The sequence below is a fragment of the Acinonyx jubatus genome, chromosome B4, assembly GCF_027475565.1.
Source record: "Acinonyx jubatus isolate Ajub_Pintada_27869175 chromosome B4, VMU_Ajub_asm_v1.0, whole genome shotgun sequence".
NCBI lineage: Eukaryota > Metazoa > Chordata > Mammalia > Carnivora > Felidae > Acinonyx > Acinonyx jubatus.
The window spans coordinates 65,198,427-65,225,368 of NC_069387.1; the positions used below are offsets into that span (position 1 = coordinate 65,198,427).

The following is a 26,942-nucleotide window of genomic DNA, read 5'->3' on the forward strand; positions in this document are numbered from 1 at the left end:
AAAAAGTATTGATAAAAAACTATCGATAAAAAAAAACCCTCAACGAAGTAAGCTTAGAGGGAACATAGCTCAACATAATAAAGGCCATATATGAAAAATCCAGCTAACACCATCCTTAATGGGGAAAATCTTTCAGTTTTCCCTCTAAGGTCAGGAACAAGACAGGGATGCCCACTCTCACCACTATTATTCAATATAATACTGGAAGTCCTAGCCACAACAACAGAGAACAGAAAGAAATAAAAGGCACCCCAATTGGTAAGGAAGAAGTGAAACTTTCATTATTTGCAGATGTAATGATACTATATACAGAAAACCTGAAAGACTTCACCAAAAACTGCTAGAACTAATAAACGAATTCAGTAAAGTCGCAGGACACAAAATCAATGTACAGAAATCTGTTGCATTTCTATAGGCCAACAGTGAGGCAGCCAAAAAAGAAATTAAGGAAATATTCCCATTTACAACCGCACCAAAAATAATAAGATACCTAGGAATAAACGTAACAAAACAGGTGAAAGACCTGTACTCTGTAAGCTATAAAACACTGATGAAAGAAGACAAAACAAAGAAATGGAAATATATGCCATGCTCATGGATTAGAAGAACAAATATTGTTAAAATGCCCATCCTACCCAAAGCAATCTACAGATTTAATGCAATCCACATCATAATACAAACAGCATTTTTCACAGAACTAGAACAAAGAATCCTAAAATTTGTATGGAACCAGAAAAGACCCCGAATAGCCAAAGCAATCCTGAAAAGGAAAAGGAAAGCTGGACACATCACAGTTCTGGACTTCAAGTTATATTACAAAGCAGTAGTGATCAAAACAGTTTATTATTGGCACAAAAATAGACATACAGATCAATAGAACAGAATAGAAAACCCAGAAATAAACCCACAATTATATGGTCAATTAATCTTCAACAATTCATGCAAGAATATGCAATGGGAAAAAGTCTCTTCAACAAACGCTGCTGGGAAAACTGGACAGCAACATGCAAAACTATGAAACTGGACCACTTTCTTACACCACACACAAAAATAAATGCAAAATGGATGAAAGACCAAATGTGAAATCTGAAAGCATAAAAATCCTAGAAGAAAACACAGGCAGTAACTTCTTTGACATCAGCCGTAGCAACTTCTTTCTAGGTATGTCTCCTAAGGCAAGGGAAACAAAAGCAAAAACAAACCATGGGAACTACATCAAAATAAAAAGCTTCTGCACAGCAAAGAAAATAATCAACAAAACTAAAAGGCAACCTATGAAATGAGAGAAATGACAGACCTGATATTGCAAATGACATACCTGATAAAAGGATAGTATTCAAAACCTATGAAGAACCTATCATATTCAACACCCAAAAAATAAATAATTCAATTTAAAAATGGGGAGAAGACATGAACAGTTATTTCTCCAAAGATGACATATAGATGGCCAATAGACACATGAAAAGATGTTCATCATCACCATCAGGGAAATGCAAATCAAAACTACAATGAGTTATCACCTCACACCTCTCAGAATGGCTCAAATCAACAATACAAGAAACAATAGGTGTGGGTTAGGATATGGAGAATAAGGAACCCTCTTGCACTGATGGTGGGAATGCAAACTGGTGCAGCCACTATGGAAAACAGTATAGAAAAGTTAAAAATAGAACTACCTCATGATCCAGCAATTGCACTACTGGGTATTTACCCAAAGAATACAAGAATACTAATTCAAAGAGCACATGCACCCCTAGGTTTATAGCAGTATTATTTACAATAGCCAAAATGTCTACTTGGCTAATTGATGGACACAAGAGCCCTAGTGTCCATCAATTGATGAATGGTTAAAGAAGATGTGGTGTATATATGCAATGGAATATTACTCAGCCATCAAAAAGAATGAAATCTTGCCTTTTGCAATGACATCAATGGAGCTAGAGAGTATAATGCTAAGCAAAATAACCAGAGAAATACAAATACCATGTGATTTCACTTATATGTAAATTTTAAGAAATAAAGGGGAAACAATGAGACAGAGAGAAATTAAATTTATTTTTATATGAATTTAAATTAAAATAAAATATGAAAATGAAATTAATTTAATGAAAAATATGAAAATGAAATATAATTTAATGAAATTAAAATAAATTTAAATTCATATAAAAATATAAAAAATTAAATTACTATAAATTAAATTTTATTAAATTTTTAAAAGTTTTAAAAATTAACATAAAAAAGATTTCTAAGTTGGTCCCAAAGATTAGCATGAAGAGTACTCCTATCTACATCTTTTTTTTTTCAATATATGAAATTTATTGTCAAATTGGTTTCCATACAACACCCAGTGCTCATCCCAAAAGGTGCCCTCCTCAATACCCATCACCCACCCCCCTTCCCTCCCACCCCCCATCAACCCTCAGTTTGTTCTCAGTTTTTAAGAGTCTCTTATGCTTTGGCTCTCTCCCACTCTAACCTCTTTTTTTTTTTTTTTTCCTTCCCCTCCCCCATGGGTTTCTGTTAAGTTTCTCAGGATCCACATAAGAGTGAAAACATATGGTATCTGTCTTTCTCTGTATGGCTTATTTCACTTAGCATCACACTCTCCAGTTCCATCCACGTTGCTACAAAGGGCCATATTTCATTCTTTCTCATTGCCACGTAGTATTCCATTGTGTATATAAACCACATACATCTTTTCATCCTAAAATCTGACTCTGAATAATTTACATTCTGAAAATGAAAAAAATATATAAGAAATTTACCTAATAGGATACTCACTGCAAGATTATATGGAATAGTAAAAATAAGAACCAGCCAAAGGATCTATCAGTAAATGTTTGGCTAAATAGTGTTTTTTCAAACAATGAAAATTATGCAGCATAAAATGAATGAAATACACACACACACACATAATGGCATAAAAAGGTATCTGAAAAATGCAAGTAATAGGAAAATATTTGTGATTTTCAAAATACTGAGATTCCCATATGTAAGTATATACATTGAGTCATGTACATTTTTGGTTATTTGTGAATTTTTTGTTTTTTGGGCCTTTTTTTTTTTGGTATTGGAAGAACAAGAAACTCTGACTTTAAAAAAATTTTTTTCATGTTTATTTTTGAGAGAGAGAGAGAGAAAGAGAGAGAGAGGGAGAGAGAGAGAAGGAGACAGAGTGTGAGTGGGAGAGGACAGAGAGAGAGGGAGACACAGAATCCGAAGCAGGCTCTGAGTTGTCAGCACAGAGCCCGACAGGGCATTCGAACTCAGGAGCCATGAGATCATGACCTGAGCTGAAGTCGGAGGCTTAACTGACTGAGCCACCCAAGCGCCAAAACTTTCACTTTTAAATGCCTACATTATTTAAAATTTATAATCAATATTTACTATTTTTAAATGAGAGAAAACAATATAAGTGAATAAGAAAGAGAGAGAGGGAAAGGGAAATAAAGAGAACAAGAATCATGAAATAATGGCTGGTTTTAGGATAAAATTAAGTCTAAAACCAGGGGCAAAAAATTAAGGGAGCACCACACTGGTATATGAAAGAGAATTCTTAAAAACAATGGCTATGAAGGCCATGAACAATGAGAAAATGAAACCACATTCACATGATTTATATGTCATTCTTAAATAATATCACTGTGAGTAATCTCCATGATAAACATGGTCAGGAAACCATTACATTCTACTTTTTCTCCTAAGTATGATTTTTTATTATTTCAGAAGGGGTTTCAATAAAATAAAAACCAAACAGGCCATAATAAATTTTGTTTGATAAATATAATGAATAGTGAAAACTCTTATAACTCTTGAAGGAAAGGGCCTGGCATAAAATTCTCCTTTTTTAAACAGAAGCATGGTGGGTTATTTTACTGCACACATTTTAGGGGACAACAAGAAAGACTGTTAACAGTAAACAACTTTCTACATTAAGAAGCAAATGGTGACTTTTTCAAATAAGAGATGATAGCTTTCATCAAAAAAAGTCTATAAATTGTGACAGCCTGGTACATTTTATTGTTTCCAGCTATTTAAAGTAAGACATTTATATTTTTAAATACTTGCAATGCTCATAAACTCTCTTTAATTATTTAAATTTATTAAATACATGTTATAACATATGTTATACTTTTCCCTCTCAATAGGTTTTCTTTTAACAATATCCAGATGTTTCAACAATCACCACAATTTACCTCTGTGAAACAAAGACTCAATAACAAATAACCTCTTACAAACTGACACTAGATTCCCTGCGGACAAGAAGTTGAATTTGACGGTAATATTTTGATCTGCTTAATTTAGTGTCAAAATAACAAGAATATTAAAAATATCAAGCAGTCTGGCTCTAGAATCCTATGCCTTGGCAATATGAGGCCACAAAGGGATAAAAGGAAGGCAGATATCCATATACTATACGAAGAAATGGCTGAGAGAAACAAAGATCTGGGGGACATGGGAGTACATGAGATCACCTTGGAATATATCCAGAGCTTGAAAAGAAATCACTGAGGCTTAACATGGTTTGAAAGAATGTCCATATATACCATGCAGCATTTCTACATGGTTAAATTGCTCACTAATTTTTCAATAAATATATAGCCAAAAACCTATAAAATGTAAAGCAATGCTAGAGACAGTGCTCAGGACATGCTCTAAATAGAATTAATCTGGTTTCCTGACAGTGTAATCTAGTATTCAGTGCAACCAGACCCAGCCTTATGTTACACAACTTGCCTTTAACAATCTTTTTTTTTTTAATGCAAGTTATATCAGAACTTACAAGTCAAAGCGAAGGTTCTCCCTTTCCTCAAAAAAGTAGTCCAGGATAAATTTTCTTACAAAATCAGGATTTAAAGTATTATCAATTACTTCAGTCCTTCCAAACTATAGAGAAAAAGAGAAAGAGAGAGGTTAAAATCAAGTCTTGCATGATTATTACAGTATACTACTTTGTAGTGATGCAGTTCCTTGAAACCAGAAGCAAAAAATATCCCAATGGCTTGACAAAATAAAGTACCACCAAAAAGTCTTTGGAGACAAAATCATTCCCTCTTATTCACAGGGAAATCAGAAAAAATGAGCACTGAGTTCATTCACATTATTAGAAAAGCAGCTTCTGAAAATTCATATAACAAGCTGTAACACCTTCTTCCCTCCTCATCCTCCCCTCTTGAAAACCAAATCTCATTCTAGTCAAAAGAAGTTATTTCTCCCTTAAATTTTAATGTATCACAGATTATTTTTCCTAACCTAGTGTAAAACTAGGCCAAGCAACATATATTTTTACAACTGGAGGGGTCCAAGTATTCATACTCCAGAAGTTTTCCACACAAAAGAGTTCATCAGCTATGTTTTGGGGAGAACTTTCTTATAATGTAATATACACTTTAATCATGTGAGTTTTGTTTGGCTTTGCTTTAATTCTTATGGCATCTAGACAGCCAGATGAGGACCTATGATACTTACATGTTTTAAGCTAGTGAATTGCATTTTTGCTTAAAAACATTAAGTCTCTCCATCTTAGCGGAAGTGGAAAACAAGAAAAGACACTTTCTAGTCCCTCCTCTAACTGTGAAGGAAGGCCACCAGGCTCTGCTTCCAAAGACAGAGTGATATTCAAATTTTACATCTTTTTGTATTTGGCTTACATTCTTCCCCTCTCACTCCCATGGAATTCTAATAAGGGAATTTAAACCTTTGTGAACAGCATTATGCATGTCATTTTATCAGAGAACCAGTTTTTATTAAAGTTCATGGAAATATGATTTTTTAATAGGAATAAGAGAACTGTGATAATCCAGTAAAAAGTGAAGGTCATGTTTACATAAATTTTGATGATAAAACTATGGTACAAAATATTGATGACAAAGGATTTACTATGGCTATTGCTAACTACCCCAAAAAGAACTAGTTTTATGTATCTGACAATTTTTTTAAATCATGGACCAATATCATACAGGTAAACCACAACCCAAGTAACTAATTCAGTATGTCCAAAATATTGAACATTTACTTTGAACAATAATAATAACAGTCACCATTTATTGAGTATTTACTTTGTTCCAAGTATTTTTTACACATTACTTTAACCATGAAAGGTAGGTATTATTAGCCCATTTTAAAGACGAGAACATTGAGGCAAAGGGTCCCAACTTTGGGCTACAAAATCTACATTCACTTTGGCTACAGTATCTACATTCTTTCTAAGACCCTCTTCTATTTCAGAATAAAACATGTGATGCCCTGAGAAGATCCAACAATGAGCCTATCCAGGGTTTTCTAATTTTTAAAAAGTGGGAGTAAGAACATGTACCAAGTAACCATGTGCTGGCAGTGCCCACGCACCCCATAAGAGAAGTACAGAAGTCAAGAAGTTTAAGTCTGAAGCAGACACAGGCTGGGCCCTCCCAGCCTTTCTGCTGCCTGGAAGCTCCCCAGGCCAAAGAAGAGAGCACCAAACAAACGTCCAACACTCTCAGATAGAAACCCAGCCAGTATCCATATTCCTTAGCACCCAAAACGCTCTAGTGGATTTTAACCCAAACTCACACTCAGAGGGAAGAAAAGAGAGTGAAATTTCCAAGTGCGAGCCCCCGGAGTTAAAGCCAACAATTTCCCAGGGCCTGAGCCATCCCATAAGCTTGTTTCCTAGGGACCACTGGCTTGTCAGCATTACAGGTAACTGCATATACTCTGCTATCTCAAGTGAAGATTAATAACGTAGCCATTAAAATTTTAGCTAGTCAACACAAAGCCCTGAAATTGCTTCTGATGACCTCACCAGTAACCTTCACACTGTGAAATCTAGTGGTCACTGACCCTTCTCACACTAGATTGCTAGCAAGCACCATGGGACACTGCTGTCCACACTTTCCTTTCTGAAGCAGTCTTTTCTAGCTTTTGACACCACACTCCCATTTCTCTTCCCTTCCTAGATTCTCAGCCATGCAATCTCTAGTTGTCAGAGCACAATTCTAGGCCTCTTTATTTGTCTATATTCACTCTTCTGTTAGATTATTTTATCTGTTCCTTTGGTTTTAAATCCCATCTACATGATGATAACTTTCAAATGCAAGCATCAGCCCAGACTCACCTCTGAGTATACTCATGCACACAACTGCCTTCTTGGCTTATACAAGTGGTTGTCTAACATGTCCCTCAGAATTATCACCTGACTTTAAATACTTTTTTTATATCACAACCATACCCAATCTTGGTCCTTACCAAGTCCACCCCTTGTCAATAAATGACATCATCATCCACTCAGTTACTCAGGCCATAAATGAGAGTCATCCTTCTTAACTCCTTGTCTTTAACCCACTGACTCCTACTCATCACCACCTCATAAGCTGTCAATTCCAACCCCAAAACACACCTCACAGCTGTCTACCTCTCTCCATATCTCCTGTCAACAGCTTAATTACAACTTTTCATCTTTCTCATGGACCACCTCAAGGGCCTCCTAACTCACATCTTTGTGAACTCTTGCTCTCCCTCCAATTCTTCCCCCATATCACATCCAAAATAATCTTTTAAAAACATGTAAACACAGGTATGCAATTTCACCACCCAAAAAGTCTTTAATGGCTTCCCATAATACTTCTAATTAAACCTCTTCTCTTTTGTCTGTAGGACTGACCCTTGTCTACCTCATGAACTTCATCATGGGCCAGTATCTCCCCTTCCTCTTTATCCAAGCCTGTTGGCCTTTTAGATCCCTCTACTCACCAAATCCTTTCCCTCCTATAGCCTTTGCACCTGTTATTTCTTCTTCCTGGCATGCTCTTAACCCCACTCTTGCATGGTTGACTTTTTTCATCCCTTAAGCCTCTATTTAAATGTCAGCATTCTGGCTCTAAATACAGTAATGTTGGTCCCTTACCACTAAAATTATTCTCCTTCATAGCACCTGTTTATTCTTCCATAAAACTTGTATTTTGTAATTATGCTTTTGTTTTAGAGTCCCCTCACTAGACAGTATGCTTCATGAAGGCACAAGACATGCATACCTGTTTTACTTACACCTATACAAAATTGAACAAATGATTAACTAAAGGAGATTTATAATATATTATTCAAAGAAAGAAGAATCAAGGATAACTTACAGTATAATACCAATTTTGATTAAAATATATGTTTATGTTGGGGCACCTGGGTGGCTCAGTCGGTTGAGTGTCCGACTTCCATTCAGGTCATGATCTCACAGCTCATGAGTTCGAGCCCCACATCAGGCTCTGTGCTGACAGCTTGGAGCCTGCAGCCTGCTTCAGATTCTGTGCCTCCCTCTCTCTCTGCCCCAACCCACTCGCATTCTGTCTCTGTCTCTCTCAAAAATAAACAGCAAATATTTTTTTATAAATATATGTTTATATTGATAGAAATAAAAATAGAGGAAGGTATACAAGAATGTAGAAATTATCATCCAATTGTTTTTTTTTATTATGCATTTCTGGGTTTTCCTAATGTCTTGCAATGACTATGTCTTACTTTTAAAATCAGAAGCATAAAACTTTTAAGCAATATTCTTGTTTTTTTTTTAATTCATTCTACTATGAAAAGTGAAAACTGGCAATAATAAGAAATCACAGATACATTATGACTGGTTTAGCTCATGGGAAATATATTAGTTCTTTCCCAGAGGCTGGAATATATTAGCTATCAACTAAGTGATTAATCTTTTTGACTAGAAACCTAATTTGTCTCAGCTAATGCCTTATACTACTAAATAAGAAATTTCTAATTCCTTGGAAAATGTATATTCACATATAATTCTATGCAGATCAGAAAGGATTAAAATGTTGAGGAAAGGAGAGCCTGGGTGATTTAGTCGGTTAAGCGTCAGACTCAATTTTGGCTCAGGTCATTATTTCAAGGTTCCTGAGTCTGAGCCCTGTGACAGGCTCCCCAGTGACAGTATGGAGCCTGCTTGGGAGTCTCTCTGTCTTCCTCTCTGTCTGTCCCTGCCCTGATTGCACATGTACTCACTCTCAAAATAAATATATAAATTTTTTAAAAACAAATAAATAATAAAAATAAAACTTGGAGGAAAGACAATTATTAATAACATTTATTGATGGTATACCCCAGGAAATAGCTACATTTGAAAGAATTGAAAGTTATATTCTAAAAAGTCTTTTTCTTGGGGTGCCTGGGTGGCTCAGTCAGTTAAGCGTCCGACTTCCGCTCAGGTCATGATCTCACAGTCCATGAGTTCGAGCCCCGCATGGGGCTCTGTGCTGACAGCTCAGAGCCTGGAGCCTGCTTCAGATTCTGTGTCTCCCTCTCTCTCTGCCCCTCCCTTGCTCATGCTCTGTCTCTCTCTGTCTCAAAAATAAATAAAAACATCTAAAAATTTTTTTAAAAATAAATAAAAAGTCTTTTTCTGGGGTGCATGGGTGGCTCAGCCAGTTAAGTGTCCAATTTTGGCTCAGGTCATCATCTCACAGTTCGTGAGTTCCAGCCCTGCTTCAGGCTCTCTGCTGACAGCTCAGAGCCTGAAGCCTGCTTTGGATTCTGTACCTCAGACTCTCTCTGTCCCTCCCCAACTTGCGCTGTCTCTCTCTCTCAAAAATAAATAAACATTAAAAATATTTTAATATAAAAATAAATGAATAAAAAGTCTTTTTCTGAGTATCAACTACCCTAGATTGCCAGAAGTACCTGCAAACTTGACTACAATACCGTCTGGAACAATGAACATACGCAAATACGAGACAGTCAAGCACTTTTACATAATTATACAGTATTAAGTTTCATCACCTTATAATTAGGAAAATGTGAGAAAAAATGTTATTTTCCTCTGCAAGTGTGAAAGTTTTCAGTCATTTGAAAAAAGTAGGTAAACTTAATTTTGTTGGAAGATAAAACATTGTTTCTTGTAAAACTTTAACCAAAAAAAAAAAAAAACACAAGTTTTTGAAAAGTTTTCCTTTGTTTTATGCTTGAGCTAATCAGATAAATACCTACTTTTCCAATTTAGGAACAAATCCTGCAGAAAATGATAGACTGGAAATACTCCTGATTTCTAAATCAGCTAATTGTTAAAATGCTTCAAGGGAGGAGTATCAGAAGAACATTCATCTATTTATGGCACCAAGCAGGTGACCTTTGTTTTGAGAAAAATGTTCAGGAAGATTTAATATATTGTGAAGGTCCAAAACAGCCACCTAGTTCATGTTCATTTGTCAAATAAAGAAAAAGTGATGAAGGACAAAGGTCATCTGGACTAGTGCACATCTGTAATTTGGTTATTAGATTAGAATTAAATCTCAGTGGTGGTGATACACAGAGCATAGTCTCCAGAAAGCAGACAGGAAGACTAGAGAAACTGAGTATTGCAAAGAGACTATTAAGATAAATTCAATTTAAAAAGCTCAGTTTAGGACTATACATATCCACCCTGCATAAAGTATACAACACACACACACACACAAACACTACTACCATTTGTATCCATTTCCTCTTGTACGTTAAACACTTGGATTACCAGAAAATCCATGGACCTCTTCCTCTGATGGAAAGAGATATAGTCTTCTTGTGTATCTCATCATACAAGACTTTTCTTTCCTTTTCTTTTCTTTTCTTTTTTAACAGATCAAAGATCTTAAAGTCACTTAAGTATAAAAAGACAAGTAGGAAATCTGAAGGCTTTATCTAGGTCTTACATTATTATACATCATTGAGATGTAGTTATAGATGTAGATAAGAAAGTAAATAAACACACAGAGAAAATATTCTTGGTTTAAAAAGTATATTACACATACGTGGCTTTTATTCACTTTTTAGGATCTTCTGATTTTAGGAATGAACATAAATCATTAGCCAACAATAAGAAAAAAAGACACCCTAATCACCTCTCTATAATGGTTACACATAAAATATAGAAAGGACATTAACTCCATCAATTTTTTAAATTATAGTACTTTAAAACCTTAGTTAAAACATTTTAAGATGAAATCATACTCTAAAAAATAACAATATTTCAAGAAACTGAGAACCATGTCATTGCTTGCCATTACTTCTGTGATTAGTGACATGTTTTACCATCTGAAGAGAAAAAAAAATGGACTCAATCTATCTGAGAGGTCCTTATTGGGAAATATGGGTTAATTTTTATCATATTATCAGTTAGATTTTCATTTATGAGGCAAAATATTTTTTAAATGAATTGAGTAGATTATTATTTTAATCTACCCAATTATTTTAAATTAGATTGTCTGAGTTAGGTTATTACCTAAATTCAATTGAAAATAAACTTGAATATGTATTCACACTAACCCTGAAGTCTTTGAATATTTAAAAGCAGTTCTACACACAGATGTACAATAAATGTTGTTTATTCACATTCATTAGAAAGTAGACAATTATTAATTTCATATACTCAAAACTAACTTTTGATCATTATCTTAAAAATCCCCCAGAGGAATAATTCCTATGTTTTAATTTTCTCTTCTTCCTAAAACTATTGTGTAAATAGACTTTCAAGCATGGTTTCAATGCTGAAATTCTTAAATTCTCAGTGTGTTTGTTTTTATGAGTTTTATTCACTTTATTTTTTTTTTGAGAACTTAGCAAGAAAACAGAAACACTGCAAAGCTAAGTCTGGGAATTATTTTCATTCAAAAGTGATCAGAATAAACTTTTGCTTCTGCCAATGGCAAATTAGGTTGCTTAAGACTAACTTTTCCACTGAGAACAGCTAAAGAAATCAGACAAAATATTAAAATAATCTTTTTGGAGGCAGCAGAGAGCTGATAAAAAATTATACACGTGGAACCAAAACCCAGAGAAAAGAGATGCCAAAAGAGGGACCCTGTATTTGGAAAAGACGCCAACCAAACTGATTTTAGCAATCTCATCAAACTAGGGGAGACAATGGAATTTTTCAAAATCTCCAAAGGGGTTATATGCATGTTCATGCTTTCTTTCCACATGTTTAGGTGTTTTTTTTTTTTAATAAGGTAACAAAGGCTTTGAGTTGGGGCTCCAAGAGGCTGCACCAAGGAATAAGGACGAATCAGAAGAGAAACCCTGAAGAAGAATGAATCTCAGCTCAGAGTGAATCAAATCTAATATTGAATTAAAATAAATTTTTCCTAGTCTAGTTATCTCCCCAGAAGAAAAGTAAACCAACTCTGGAGAAACAAAAAATCATCCAACACCTCAAGTATGTCTCTAATTGTTCTTATATGATATTCAGCAATTATTATCAGGCATGAAGACATGCTTCCAGCTCTAATGGAGTCACTTAAAACAGACCAGCATTCGAGTGGAGAACCAGAAATGGTAGACAAATACACAAATGTATTGTTGGATGTTATTGCAGAGATGCAAGGGTATCCTAGTGCTGAAAGGCCCAATGCTAGAGAAAAGAAGTTAATTAACATGATCCCAACTTTTATCTGGAACAAGCAGTGACACAGAAAAGAGCAAGTCCACATAAAAATGGAGAGAGAAGCAAAGCCAGGAAATCTCAGCAACAATGAGCCATACTTTTGAAGACTGCACAAGTGAACAGAAGTAGGACCCTAGTGAAGTTAGAAGGGCTATCTGAACCCAGGTTTCTTTAAAATTTCAAGAAAATGAAAGGTGTCAAGGCTCAATTACAATGTTATCATTAAAAAAGAGAGAGAGAGATTAGAGAGCAGAATAATAAATATCTCTACAGGAAATGAAAGTATGCCAAAAGATATAATCAAAAACCAAACCAAAACTATAATGTAGTATTTCAAACAGAGCTAAAACACATACAGTCCTAAAAGAATTGTGTGGTACTGAGAAAGGAGGTGATATAAATCAAAGAGGAAATAAAGAGAAAATAAATAAAACAGCATTTTAGAAATGGAATAAACTAGTAAGGACCCAAGAGTCATCACAATAGATAAAGCCTTAACAGAAATTGGAAAAAAAAATATTTTTGTTTTTAAGAATCAAAAAGAAATGGAAAAAAAAGAAAATGAGAAGAAAGTAACAAATACTGAACAGAGGCAAAGTGGGCCTATCATAAAATAAGAGAAGCCCACAAAGAAGAAAATCATAGCAAGGAACAGACAAGTATAAAAAACTCTAATTCATTAGCATGTGGCTTAAAGAAAGATAAAATTAGTTTTTCTTTAGAATTTTTGACAGAAATGCCTATGACAAAAGAAATGAGTAACATTTAATATACTTAAGGAAAGAAACTGTAATAAAAAATTTTATGTTCTGTATATTCAAAGCACACTAATTGTTGTTGACACACAAAAAAAGAATAATAAATATTGTTCCCATGAGCTCTTCCAAAGAATCTATTAGAGAATGAGCTTTAGATAACCAAAATTACTACAGAGATATTGACATACGGAGTGGTGGTGAGCACTACTTATAGAATTAAGACTAAATTAGGGCTAAAAGGGAGAAAATAAAGTATGCAATGGCAATATGATCTGCTAATGTTAATAGAATACAACATCACTCCAACTAACAAGTAGAAAAAGAACAAAAATCAAGGCACTAAGAATCAACGGGTGCTAACATCAAAAAAGACCAAAAATAAGACATCATTTGCTTCCTACTGAAAGTTCACGCCATCACCTACAAATTTGCTAAAGGAACTGAACCCATGTCTGATCAACTTTCTGACATAATCTATTAAATTGTAGAAATACAAAAAAAAAAAAAGAAAAACAAAAAATAAAAAACAAAACCCATGAACTGCACTATACATAAGCATATAGTCAAAAAGATCCTGACTGTGGAACTATAGGTCAAATGGTCTAGTTTCTGTAACAGATAAATTGTAAGAAAAACAAAGGAGTGGAGAGAAAGCTGTACACTAAAAGACACAGAAAATACATACCATTTTTTGAAGTGTGCAAGACCAAACTGTAACATTGAGAAGTGCACACTTGAATAAAAAAACCATAAACACATTCACCGTTACTCTTTAAAAACAGAGTACTCTGATTGGGAAAGTTCATGGAAAAAAATTCTGAGGTGCTGGCAAAGTTCTATTTCTTGACCTTGTTAATGGTTACATGGGTGTTTGCCTTCTAATAATTCACCAAGGTTTTCATTTTTTGCATTGCTTTTTGTATGTGTTTCCAATAAAGCAACAGAGAAAAGTGAATGCAAAATAAGGACATCCCTCTACAAGAGTAGTCATTGAGACAATTACTGACAACACAACTGCAAAATTGCACCAACATAAATTTTAAAGGGAATTCTTCATATGAAATTAAAATGATGCTTGAGGGGCGCCTGGGTGGCTCAGTCAGTTAAGGGGCCGACTTCGGCTCAGGTCATGATCTCGCGGTCCCTGAGTTTGAGCCCTGCGTCGGGCCCTGTGCTGACAGCTCAGAGCCTGGAGCCTGTTTCAGATTCTGTGTCTCCCTCTCTCTGACCCTCCCCCGTTCATGCTCTGTCTCTCTCTGTCTCAAAAATAAATAAACATTAAAAAAAAAATGATGCTTGAAGGAAACCTTCAAATGCACGAAGAAATGAAGAGCACCTAGTAGAGTAAATATATGTAGATTAAAAAGAATATTGATGATATAAAATAATAATAAACTATCTTGTGTATTTACATTATATATATATAGTATACATATACACACATATATATTTGTGTATATATACAATATATATACATAATATATATATACACAAATATATACATATACATATATATATATATAAACACATATTATATATTAAAGTGTTTTAGGACTAAGTATTTTCTGGAAAGTTGTGACAAAACTAATTTATCGGATTCTAAAATATCAAGAAATTGTCATAGGTATGTTGAAATCTTTAGGGTAACTCCTAAAAACAGTAAAAGAAAGTAAAACTAACAAGCTAATACAAGGGAAAAAATATGTAATGCTAAAAAAAATTATTTAGTCAAATCCAAAGAAGAAAAGAAATGAGAGATAAAGAATTTAAAACATATGAATAAAATTTTTAAAAGTTAAAAAAATAGCTAAATGGTAGGTTTAAACTGAAACATATTGGCAATCCCATTAACTGTAAATAACCTAAACACTTCAAATAAGATAAATATTATTGATGTAGATTTATTTTTAAGCCCAAGTGTCAGCTGCTTACAAGTAACACACTATAAATACAAAAACACAAGAACATTGAAAGTAAATCGTGAGAAAAAAAAGACAAACTATGCAAACTTTAAAGAAAGAGAGCCAGATTAACTATTCAAATATCATGTGAAGTAGAATTTAAGAAATATTTCCAGAGAAAGAGTAAAAGCCCTAGACATCTTGTCTCAGGAAGGAAGGAACTGCTAAAAAAGAATGACAAGGCACATTTTTAAAACATACAGAAGCCAACTTGAAGGTGCTTCCATTTAGCAAATTTATGAAAATTTGAGCCCCAAAGTAAACGGTATAACATATAAAACTCCACTGAATAAAAGAGGAAGCCATGAGTCCACACTTATAAAATAAATGAAAAATTAAAAGTTTAATGAGGAAGGAGATATTTATATACTCTTAAAAGTATCTCACCACACACTCATTAACTACCTTCCCAACATAATTCCCAGAGTCTCCTCCCAAAATAAGTATTAACTACAAAAAAGGAAAGTAACTTTTTGGTAGAGAAGGCTAGCAGACATCACTTTAATCAAGTGATCAAAAATAACCTAACCCAAACTGGGACAAATCAAATTCCTGTGCCACCAGATGGGATACAAGAAGAGCGACGCAGTATCACCTCTGTGATATTTCATCCAAGGTCGCATCATGAAGGAAAATATCACACAAAATCAAAATGAGAGAAATTCTATACAGTAGCTGACATTCCATTTTCAAAAGTGTCAAGGTCATCAAAGTTAAGGAAAGACTAAGTATTCAAGATCAAAAGAGACCTAAAAAAATGACAACTAAGGCAACACATAATTCTGAATGGAATCTGTCTGCTCTAAAACGTATTATTGAGACAACTGGTCAGAACTGAATGGGGTCTTAAGATTTGGTGGTAGAAACATGTCAATGTCAATTCCTTAAGTCTCAGTATTATATTATGGCTATGTAGGAGAACATCTTTTGTGCAATAAAGTATTCAAGTGCTGTAGGTCATCATACTGGCAAGTTATTCTCAAATGGTGTAAAGGAAAAAAATTCTTTATATATTTGCAACTTTTCTGTAAATATAAGATAGTTTCCAAAAAAACTGTTAAAGATAGTTTCAAAATTTAAAAAAAAAACAATAGTTTGAATCTGAAAGCTAACAAAAGGACAACATATCAAACTTGCTGGATATAAAGCTTCTTATTAAAAAAATGTAGCCTAAAATGCATACAGTTGAGGGGAGCTTGGGTGGCACGATCGGTGGGGTACTGGTCTTCTACTCAGGTCATAACCTCACAGTTCATGGGTTTGATCCCCACATGGGGCTCTGTGCTGACAGCTCAGAGCCTGGAAACTGCTTCATATTCTGTGTCTCCCTCTCTCTCTGCCCCGCCCCTCTTCTTACTCTGTCTCTCTTTCTCAAAACTAAATAAACATTAATTTTTTTTAAACTGCATATAGTAGAAAAGAAAAATGACTAAAAATAAATATTGTTATCTACTTGAAGAATTTAGAAACAGACCAGCAAATTAAACCCCCAACAATGTGAGGAGAGTAACAAAGATAATTGCAATAATTAATAAACTTAAAACAATAAACTAAATAACGAATAAAGGCAAATATTGATTCTTTGAGAAGACTAGTAAAGTTGATAAACCTCTACTAAGATGCATCAAGGGGAAAATAAGAGGGAAAATACAAATTATCAAAATCAGAAAGTAAAAAGGGCATCATTATAGAATACACAGAAATTAAGCACATCATAAAAGTATATTATAAAAAACTTTATACCAATGAGTTTAAGAATTTGAGCAAAACAAATTCTTGGAAAAACATAGCACACAAAATTGACAGAAGAGGAAATTGATACCTTGGGTAAACATATATGAAAGTAAGGAAATGAATCTGAAATTAAAATACCCCACAAAGAAATATCCAGGCTAAGAATGCTTTAGCAGCAAATTTTTCCAAACATTTAATTTAAGTATAAGATTAACCTTTCATATATTCTTTCAGAGAACAGAAAAAGTGGAAATACTTTCAAGTAAATTAATGAGACTTGCCTAAGCGTAAATAACAAACTCTAAAGTCTATCACAAGAGGGGCGCCTGGGTGGCTTAGTGGGTAGTGTGTCTGACTTCAGTTCAGGTCATGATCTCGCAGTTTATGAGTTCAAGCCTGGCATCAAGCTTGCTGCTACCAGCGTGGAGCCCGTTTTGGATCCTCTGCCCTCTCTCTCTCTTCCCTTCCTCTCCTCTCAAAACTAAATAAACTTTTGAAGTCTATGACAAGAAAGGAAATTTATAGATCAATATCACAACATAAATTCAAAATTCTAATAAATATTAGCAAAACATAGCAAGCAATATATCTAAAAGGAAACACATCATAATCAGTTGGTTTTATTCCATAAATATATTTAACTGAAAACCAAACATGTAATTCACCACATTGACAAAATAAAGAATAACATAATCCTCTCAATAGATGCATACCTGAAAACTTTACCCTTAAGATCAGGAACAAAACAAGGATGCTTCCTATCACCACCTTTATTCAACACTGTACAAAAAGTACTTGTCAGTGCAATAAATATCATGATTAGATAGGAAAAAATAAAATTCTAATGTGTAGATCAGCATAATTTATGCAGAAATTTTTTAAAAATCCACAAACTATTCTTAGTAAGTTGAGCAAGGTCACTTCAGAGTTATTATCCAAAAGCTAAATTATATTTTCCATATCACAATAAAAAATAAAAAGGAAAAATGATGAGTTACATTAAAATAAAAATATCAAATCACTAAAGGAAAATCAAACTAAAGATGTGCAATATCTCTACATACATCATAAAAGTATATTATCTACATAATCTACATAATCTACATAAAAAATTACCACATATTAAAAGAAACTAATGACAACTTAAATAGACGGGTATCCATATTCATAGATCGTAAGGCATACTATTTCACATATTTCAATTCTCTGAAATTGATCTACAGTTTCAACACAATCTCAGATCTCATATGTGCATATGTATGTGTGTAAGCTGGCAAATAATTCCAAAATTTCTGTGGTAAAGTAAAAACCTAAGACTATCCTAGAACAGGATTCAGAAAATTACAGCCCCTGAGCCAAATCTGGCCTGCTGACTGCTGAATAAATTAAGATTCTTTGGAGCAAAGTCATAATAAAGCATTCATGTATTGTCGTCCATGGCTGGTCTCATGCTACAATGGCCAGAGAGATCATAGGGCCACCTAGCCTAAAATATTTATGCAGCCCTTATTTACATCTGGTCCTTTACAAGGAAAAAAAAGAAAAAATGCTAATCTTTGGCCTAGAAAATCTTGAAGGGAAAAAAATAAACTCCAAAGCACAAACAACCAGATTTAGTTATGAAAACAGTTATTAAACAGAGTATACCACAACAGAATCCTAACAAGGCCATCACGTATACAGTCATTTCATTTATGATAATGGTAATATGATTGTGCAGTGGAGAAAGGAAACTTCTTCAATTAATGTTCCTGGGTCAATTAGATACCATATGGAATCAATGTAAATTTTACCTCAAACCATACCCAAAAATTAATCCCAGAGGAATTGTAAATCTAAATATAAAAGTTAAAACAATAAAACTTCTAGAATTAGAACACTGGGGAACATCATCATGGTCTTCAAATAAGAAAGTTTCCTCTAACAGAACAAAAGCATAGCTCATAAAGGAATAGACTGCTATGTTGACCTAAATTAAGGACTATTCATCAAAATACACAGTTCAGAGAGTAAAAAATCATGCTGCAAAAGGAAAGAAGACATTCGCAAGACATATTCGCAATAAAAGTTCCTATCCCAACGATATAAATAACTCCTAAAAATCAACAAGAAAATGGGAAAAACAACAAACATGCATTTCATAACAGATAGCCAAATGGGCATGAGGCCTGACAAAGGGTGCTCAGCCACATTAATTAGCAGGAAGTTAAAATCCAAACAAGATATCTTTGCACATTAACCAGAATGGAACATTAAAAAGACTGGCAATACAAAGCATTAGCAAGAATGCTTTGCAATGAGAATGACACATGGAAAATTCTGGAAAATGATGTGACAGTGTGTACTGAAAATGAAAATATGCACACCAATGGAGATATCAAAATCCCTGATTTCAGATCATATTACCAACTTACAGTAATCAAAACAGTGTAGTACAGGCATAAAAACAGACACAAAAATAAATAGATCAGAATAGAGACCAGAAATAAACCTACACGTATCAATTAATTCACAACAAAGGAACCAAGAATAAACAGTAAGTAAAGGACGGTCTCTTCAGCAAATGGTGGGAAAACAGGACAGTCAAATGCAAAAGAATGAAACTGGACCATTATCTTACACCATATGCAAAAACTAATTCAGAATGGATTAGACTTAAATTTAAGACCCGAAACCATAAACTCCTAGAAGAAAACATAGGCAGTAAGCAATTTAACATGGTCTTGGTGATAATTTTTTTCAGTCTTACAACAGAAGCAAAAGCAACAAAAGCATAATAAACAAATGTCTCAAATTTAAAAGCTTCTGCACAGCAAAGGAAACCATCAAGAAAATGAAAAGGCAACTTACTGAATGGGAGAAAATATTTGCAAATCATGTATCTGATAAGGGTTTAGTAACCAAAATACATAAAGAACTCCTATAACTCAATGGTTAAAAAAAATCGATCCAATTAAAAAATAGGCAGAGGATCTGAATAGACATTTTTCCAAAGAAGGCATACAGATGGCCAATAGGTACATGAAAGGTATCCTACATCACTAAGTATCACTATAGTGAAATAGCACCTCACACCTGTTAGAATGGCTCTTATCAAAAAGATAAGAAATTACTAGTGTTGGGGCAGATGTGGAAAAAAGAGAAACCTTTTACACTATTGGTGGGAATGTAAACTGGTGGAGCCACTGTGGAAGACAGCATGGAAGTTCCTCGAAAAATTAAAAATAAAACTATCATATGATTTAGCAATTCCGTTTCTGGGTATCTATCCAAAGAAAACAAAAATACTAACTCAAAAAATTACATGCATCCCCATGTTCATTGCAGCATTATTTACAATAGCCAAGGGATGGAAACAACCTAAGTGTCCATCAGTGAATGAATGGATAAAGAAAGGGTTATACTATATTCTACTATATTTAGTAAAATATTATTCAGCCATAAAAAAAGAAGGAAATCTGCCATTTGTGACAACATGAATGGACCATGAGGACATTATACTAAGTAAATAAGTCAGACAAAGACATATATAACATGATCCCACTTATTTGTAGAATATTAACAAAATAAATAAAAAATAAATTTAAAAAGCTCACAGGTACAAAGAACACATTGGTGGTTTCTGCCAGAGGCAAGAGTGGGAAGCGAAAAATATGAGTCAAGGAGGTCAAACAAATTATCCTATAATGTTAGAATTCAGGATAGTGGTTTAATCTAGAAGGAGAGAAGGGCACAATCAGAATTGCTGGAAGGTTCTATTTCTTGCTCTAGGTGGTGGTGACATGAATGTGTTCACTATAACAAATTATTATGCCGTATTATTTTCCCTTTGGTTTGAGTATGTTTTATTTCAATAAAAAGGTATATTAAAGGGGCGCCAGGATGGTTCAGTCAGTTAAGCGTCCAACTTCAGCTTGGGTCATGATCTTGCGGTTCAAAGGTTCAAGCCCCACATTGGTTTCTCTGCAGTCAGTATGGAGCCTGTTTGGGATCCTCTGTCCCCCCGGGCTCTCTGCTCCTCCCCTCCTCATGCTCTATTTCTCTCTCTCTTTCTCTCTCTCTCTCTCTCTAAAATAAATAAACATTAAAAAAATTTTTAGTTAAAAAAAGCATATTTAAAAAAAGAATAGAAAGTCAGCCATTAATAAGAAGGAAATTAATTCTGCCATTTGCAAGACAACATAGATGAAATCTGAGGATATTATGCTAAGTGAAATAAGTCAGTCAGAGAAAGACAAATACTACATGATCTCACTTACATGTGGACTCTAAAAGAAGCAAAGCTCATAGAAACAGAACAGACTAGTGGTTGCCAGGGGTGGTGGGAATAGGCAAAAGTGGTCAAAGAGTACAAACTTCCAGTTATAAGATGAATACGTTCTGAAAATGTAATGTATACGTAGTGACGATAGTTAACAAAACTATTTTGTAAATTTGAAAGCTGCTAAGAGTCAATTTTTAAAGTTCTCACCATAACACACACACACAAATATATATACTGGGATGTGATATATGTATGTGTTAACTTGCCTTATTTTGATAATCATTTTACAATATAAGCAAATATCAAATTATTACATTGTACACTCTAAACTTATATAATGTTATATGTCCATTATATCTTAATAAAGCTGGAAAAATAAAAAATAAATAGCAGGAAAAAAATAACTCAAGACCAAAATTATTCTACTAATTCTTCAACTAATAATCAATCAGCAAAGTTCTATCAAAGTATGATTCTTATTCAATGGGTCATAGAACACTCATAGAGTTAATCGACTTTCCCTGAGCCTTATAAAGAATGGACCACTTATATTAAGCCACCGCTTTTAGTTATCTGTAACCAGGAATATTTGTCAATCTACTTTACGTCCTTTTCTAAAGAGAAAAATTTCAAGGCCCAAAGGTCTCTTTCCAACACTGGTGTGGCTGACCTTGGGAATTCAAATGAGTGTATAGGGTATCTTCCTGAGGGGCACACAAAATATTTTTGCTAAAATAATAATGCCATAAGATTGACTATATACACCATCGAAGATACTGGTACTACAAAATTCTTTCAACTGTATGCCATGCAAGTGTTCTTGTAAGAGAACCTCACATGTCTTCCATTACAATCCCCTCAAGCAATCACAGTGAAGAAGTCATGACATATACCGCAAGAATCCTTCAAATGCCAATGAGAAGAGTACAATGTCTGCAGATTGAATGCTCAACAGTATATTGTCCTTAAGATCTTTTTAAAAAAAGAGAAAAGAAGACTAAACAAAACAGAATGTTCAGTTGCTCTGCAGCGTGAATCCAAGAGCAAAGGTGGTGTCAGTAGCCATACAGGACCCTCAGGGGCTTAGCCATAGTGCATGCCTAAAGATTGTAGGGAGCTGCCAGTCCTATATCAATAACCTTAGATGGTTCAGTCTAATATTTTTTATAGAACAAAAAGGAGAGGATGAAACTTGTATCCCCTAAACTTCAAGAGGTAAATGTGTTTTCAATGGATGCTGTAATTCACATTCCAAAGTATATAGTTAAAGTTATGATCAGGAGCTGAAGAACAAGCACTCATGACTAGTTAGCGTACCACATAAATGTTCTCACATGAAAAATGTGACCTTTACATCCAATGATCTACAGGGGTTGTTCCAACTCATAAGTTCTGAAACCAGGAGAGTTGAGTGTGTGCCTACGTTTGAGTGTATCCTCAAAATTATCCTTTTAACAAATATTAACTGAGCACCTTGTAAGAACAAAGCCCTATCCTAAATGCTATTGTGCAAGAGGTTGACCTTTAAGGAGCACTGAGTTAAGAAGTGAAGCTGAGAGTCCAAAGATAGTATGTTCACAAAAAAAAAAAAAAACAAAACACTGATATTTGTTGAATGATATAAAGAAGAAGGTGACAAGGACCGTGAGAAACATATAGAAATTACAGAATTTCAAAGGGGCAAGGTAGAAATTCTAGTTGTGAAGTTTAGAAAAGTCAAATAGGTAAAGTATCGTTTAAGCTGGGCTATGAGCAATATTCTCATCCTTTCTGAATATGTTTGTGTGTTCATATATTATACATATATTATTCAGTATGGAGAAAAATACATGTTAAAATAGCTCAAAGTCAGAGGAATGGTTCAGAAGCAGAGACAACGTCAAATTACAGTAATCAACCAGTGGCAGTAGATTTGCCTCCAAACTGTGATCGCTGCGGATTATAAAAACTTCAGCTTGCTTTCTTTTATCACATACAAACTTAGAGAATCTGAAACTAACTCTATAATTTTAAATATTTAAAAGTAATTCACAGGGGAACCTGAATGGCTCACTCAGTTAAGCATAGGACTCTGGATTCCCGTTCAGGTCATGATTTCATGGTTCTTGAGATTGAGCCCCTTGTCGGGTTTGGCACCAACAGCATGGAACCTGCTTGAGATTCTCTCTTTCTCTCTCTCTCTCTCTCTCTCTCTCTCTCTCTCTCTCTCCCTGCCCCCAAAGTAAATAAATATATAAAGTCTAAAAAAAAAAGAATGTTACAAAAAAAGGCAATTCACAAAATAGATTACCTATGGATAACTAAAATTTAACTCAAAGAAGTTAATTGCAACATTTTCAGAACCTCTCAAAGTTAAGTGTGCATCCTCAGGGATAATACTTTGCAGTTTCCACTTGCCACCAAGAGGTTTTCATATTTTCATAATTCATGGCACTTAAGTATCATTTCTAGCTCCAAAACTGTTATGCACTGAAATATAATTTTAGTTTTAAAAGATCAATTACTGCAAGAGCTTTTGATAATTCATAGTCATTAGAATTTATATAAGATATGCAGGTAATTCTAATAGTGTCAGATATAATTTTTAAATTGCAGATTTCAACTACAGATCAACTTTAAATATTTTTTTCCATCTCTTTATTTGGAGCATTTATTTCAACATATTTTAAGCTCCTTTTTTTTATTAATCCTTGCTATCTAAAGATAATTCATCCCAGAACATAAAATCATATAGCTAATTACTATGTATTTTTCCAGAATATAACTAAATTCAAATACAAACACAACTGCTATATTACGACACAGCTGTGATACCTAAATCAGCATATTGATAGTATAGATACACTAAAGTTGCTGGTAAAATTCTACCATATTTTACATGCTCCTTGAGGCAGAAATACCCTCTATTTAAAAATCTAACCCACCATTGCAACCACATAACAGGCACTTAAAAATATGTCAAATTGATAAATGGGTGGATGGATTTAAAGTTATTAATAAAGTATCTATAATATTGTTTTGCTTATCTGATTCCAAATATCTTGAGTGTAGTTACCACAGTGATTTTTGCTGTCATCTTGTAAAATAATGTTCAACACTTGAAAGATGATTGGAAGAACTGATAAAATGACTAGAAAACTCTTTTGAACCCTACAGTCTCATAAAAAAGCAGACTAGTTAGGAAATTAGAACTGACACCAATTTCATTCCTGGTGAATTAGTCCAGCCCGTTTGAATACTTCCAGAAATAGGACATCCACTCTAGTGCCAGCATACAATTCTAGGAACTGTGGCTACAGTTCCACTATATCCACATACATTCCACCGTGGGATACTCTAAGTGTTACAAAGGTCTTCCTCACATTCAATTAAATAATGTCTGTCTCTCCATCTTTGAGCCAAATTTTTTTTGTTTCCTCCTTGTTTGTTTCAACATCAAGTAAGTGTACTCCCGTTTTCTAAATGAAAATACATTAAGATTTTAAAGACATTTATTATGAATAGTCAGAGTCTTTGCATTTTTTAGATTAAACATTCCTTTATTCCTATGGCATAGCCTCTATCCCTTTCTTCAAGATGGTAACCCTCCTTAAATACATAGTTGGCATTTTGGGGGTCTCAAATGGAGGACTGAGAAGTAACACTCCAGATTTGCTCCCACCAGGGCAAAATACAATAGAATCTGATTGAATCACATGAAATTGCCAACACTCGACCGTTTTTGACATGCGAAAATGACAATCTCATGTAGTTCAACATAACAGCATTATCTTCTTTGATGCAAGCGCTGCACATCCATCACCGCATCCTCAGATTGCATTAGCCTTTTAGCAGCTGCGTAACACCACTGCTTCATATTAGGTTTGAGGCCAAGTAAATCCCATAGGTCATTTTCCCATCAACAGCTGGGCTTGTGCAATGAATTCTACAGAATTTTATAATGCAGGAATTTACTGACCTGCCCCTTACTAGTTTTGTCACCCTTACAAAAGTTTTTTTTGATCTCTTACAGTCCCCATGTATCCTTAATCACATAACGTTTACTATGTGCCAGACACTGTTATCAGTGGTTCACATTTGATCCTCTGAACCACCATATGCTAGAATCTCTACTATTTCCCACATCACAGATTAAGAAACAAGAGAGGTCAAATGCACTTCCTTAGCCACTATATCACACTGGCTCTCAAAATAAGGAAACTGTCTTTCTCACATGGTTTTGTAGAGATTTAATAATATACATAATGTATTTAATTCCTTCACACCTTTCCTTTATCCAGCAAGTTCAATTAGCTGATAATTACAATGGATTTTAGCTCCTAAATGCTTGTCTCCTGCATCTGGCACTTCCTTTCTACTGTTCCAGACTATTCTCCAGTTTTTAACACTTAATTCTTCTTAAATGCTGTCTATTGAAACTGCCTCTTAACTGCTTTCTCTTCATCTTCCTCCATCTGCTCCTATCCACACTAGATAATTCTGGGTCCTACTTCTCATCACTTTTGCAATTTCTACTTTTTCTTATGCCCCCTTTGAGTATTGTTCCCTCTTACTCTTTTTACTCCTTCAAGGAGAAAAAATAAACAAGAAGAATAGTGTTTTCTGTTTTATTTTATTATTATGGTTATTTTCCCTAAATAGTAGACCTTTTTCCTAATTTGTCTTTCACTCAGAGTCAAGCTTAAATAAGAATAAAACCCAAAAATCAATTTCTAGAATTTCCTTCCATCAATAAAACCAGAATGTGAATGTTGGGATCAGATAAGGATTCTGCAAAGCAAGGTGATCTAAGAGCAAGGGCTCTGGAGCCAGATGACCTGGGTTGAAATCCCTACTCCAGTATTTATAAGTGGGTAGATTTCATAATATCAATTAAGCTTTCTGTGCTTTAGTTTCCTCATGTGCAAAATAAGAATTAGAATAGTCTCTACCTCTTAAGGTTATTGTACAAGCTAAATTAGTCAATATATCTAAACAACTTAGAATATTAGTCATTATTATTATGAAAGATCTTATAAAGTAAGAAAGAAATTCATATCTCATTGTGTAGGCAATAGAAAAGCCTCTTCACTAGGGATCTGTATTGGCCCAGATGCCTGGTCCCATACCTTTTGAATGTTTATCTCAGTTCCTTTATTGGCCCCTCCAGTAATGTTATTTTCTGAACACTCCTAGTAAGTGCTTACCCCCAGCTAGCCTGACTCTTATGGTCAGTCAGCAGTTCCGCTGGATGGCCCCAGGCCTTTGAGAAAGGGAACTCTAGGGTGAATGACAAGAGACAGCATATCTCTTAGGAAAATAATCAGGAAAAATTAGAGGAATTAGAAAGAAGCATGCACTCACGAGAATGTTATAACAGAGAAGACTAAGATAACATAGGTCTGAATGAATAAAGGACGTGGTTCATTTGAGATTTTTTTTTTTTGATTAAAGAGAATTCACACCACTGGATAACTGATAAACAGGAAAGGTGTGGGAGGAAAAGTCAAGAGTGACTGCAAAAATTGCAGTTTGATATTTTGGCTGGTGATGCCATTAGCTATATGTGGAGCAAAGAGGCAGTGGCCGTAAGGTAAAGCTGATGAATTTACATTTGTGTAAATAGACTTTGAGAAAAATATCACATGGAAATGTCCAGCAACAATTAAATATGAGAAACTGGTGCTCACTATCCCACTGACCCATTATGAGTAGGGGCAATTTTTGAATTGGTTTATTCTGCTAGTTTTGAGAATAAATTACAATGACCTATTCTTATCCTCTATCTCACAGTTGAGACACGCTGGTAAAAGGGCTGGCCGCAAAGCAATCTATGGCAACAAATAGCA

General features: G+C 34.3%; 1 protein-coding gene across 4 annotated transcripts in view; it reads right to left on the bottom strand.

Annotated features, from left to right (window-relative positions):
* CPNE8 (copine 8) overlaps positions 1-26,942 on the bottom strand; it is a 285,057-nt gene that overhangs the window by 224,186 nt on the left and 33,929 nt on the right. For all 4 annotated transcript variants that reach the window (XM_053226117.1, XM_027035891.2, XM_053226118.1 and 1 more), the window contains one exon: positions 4,784-4,887. In XM_053226117.1, the coding sequence (XP_053082092.1) occupies positions 4,784-4,887 (104 nt within the window). The remainder of the gene's footprint in view (positions 1-4,783; positions 4,888-26,942) is intronic.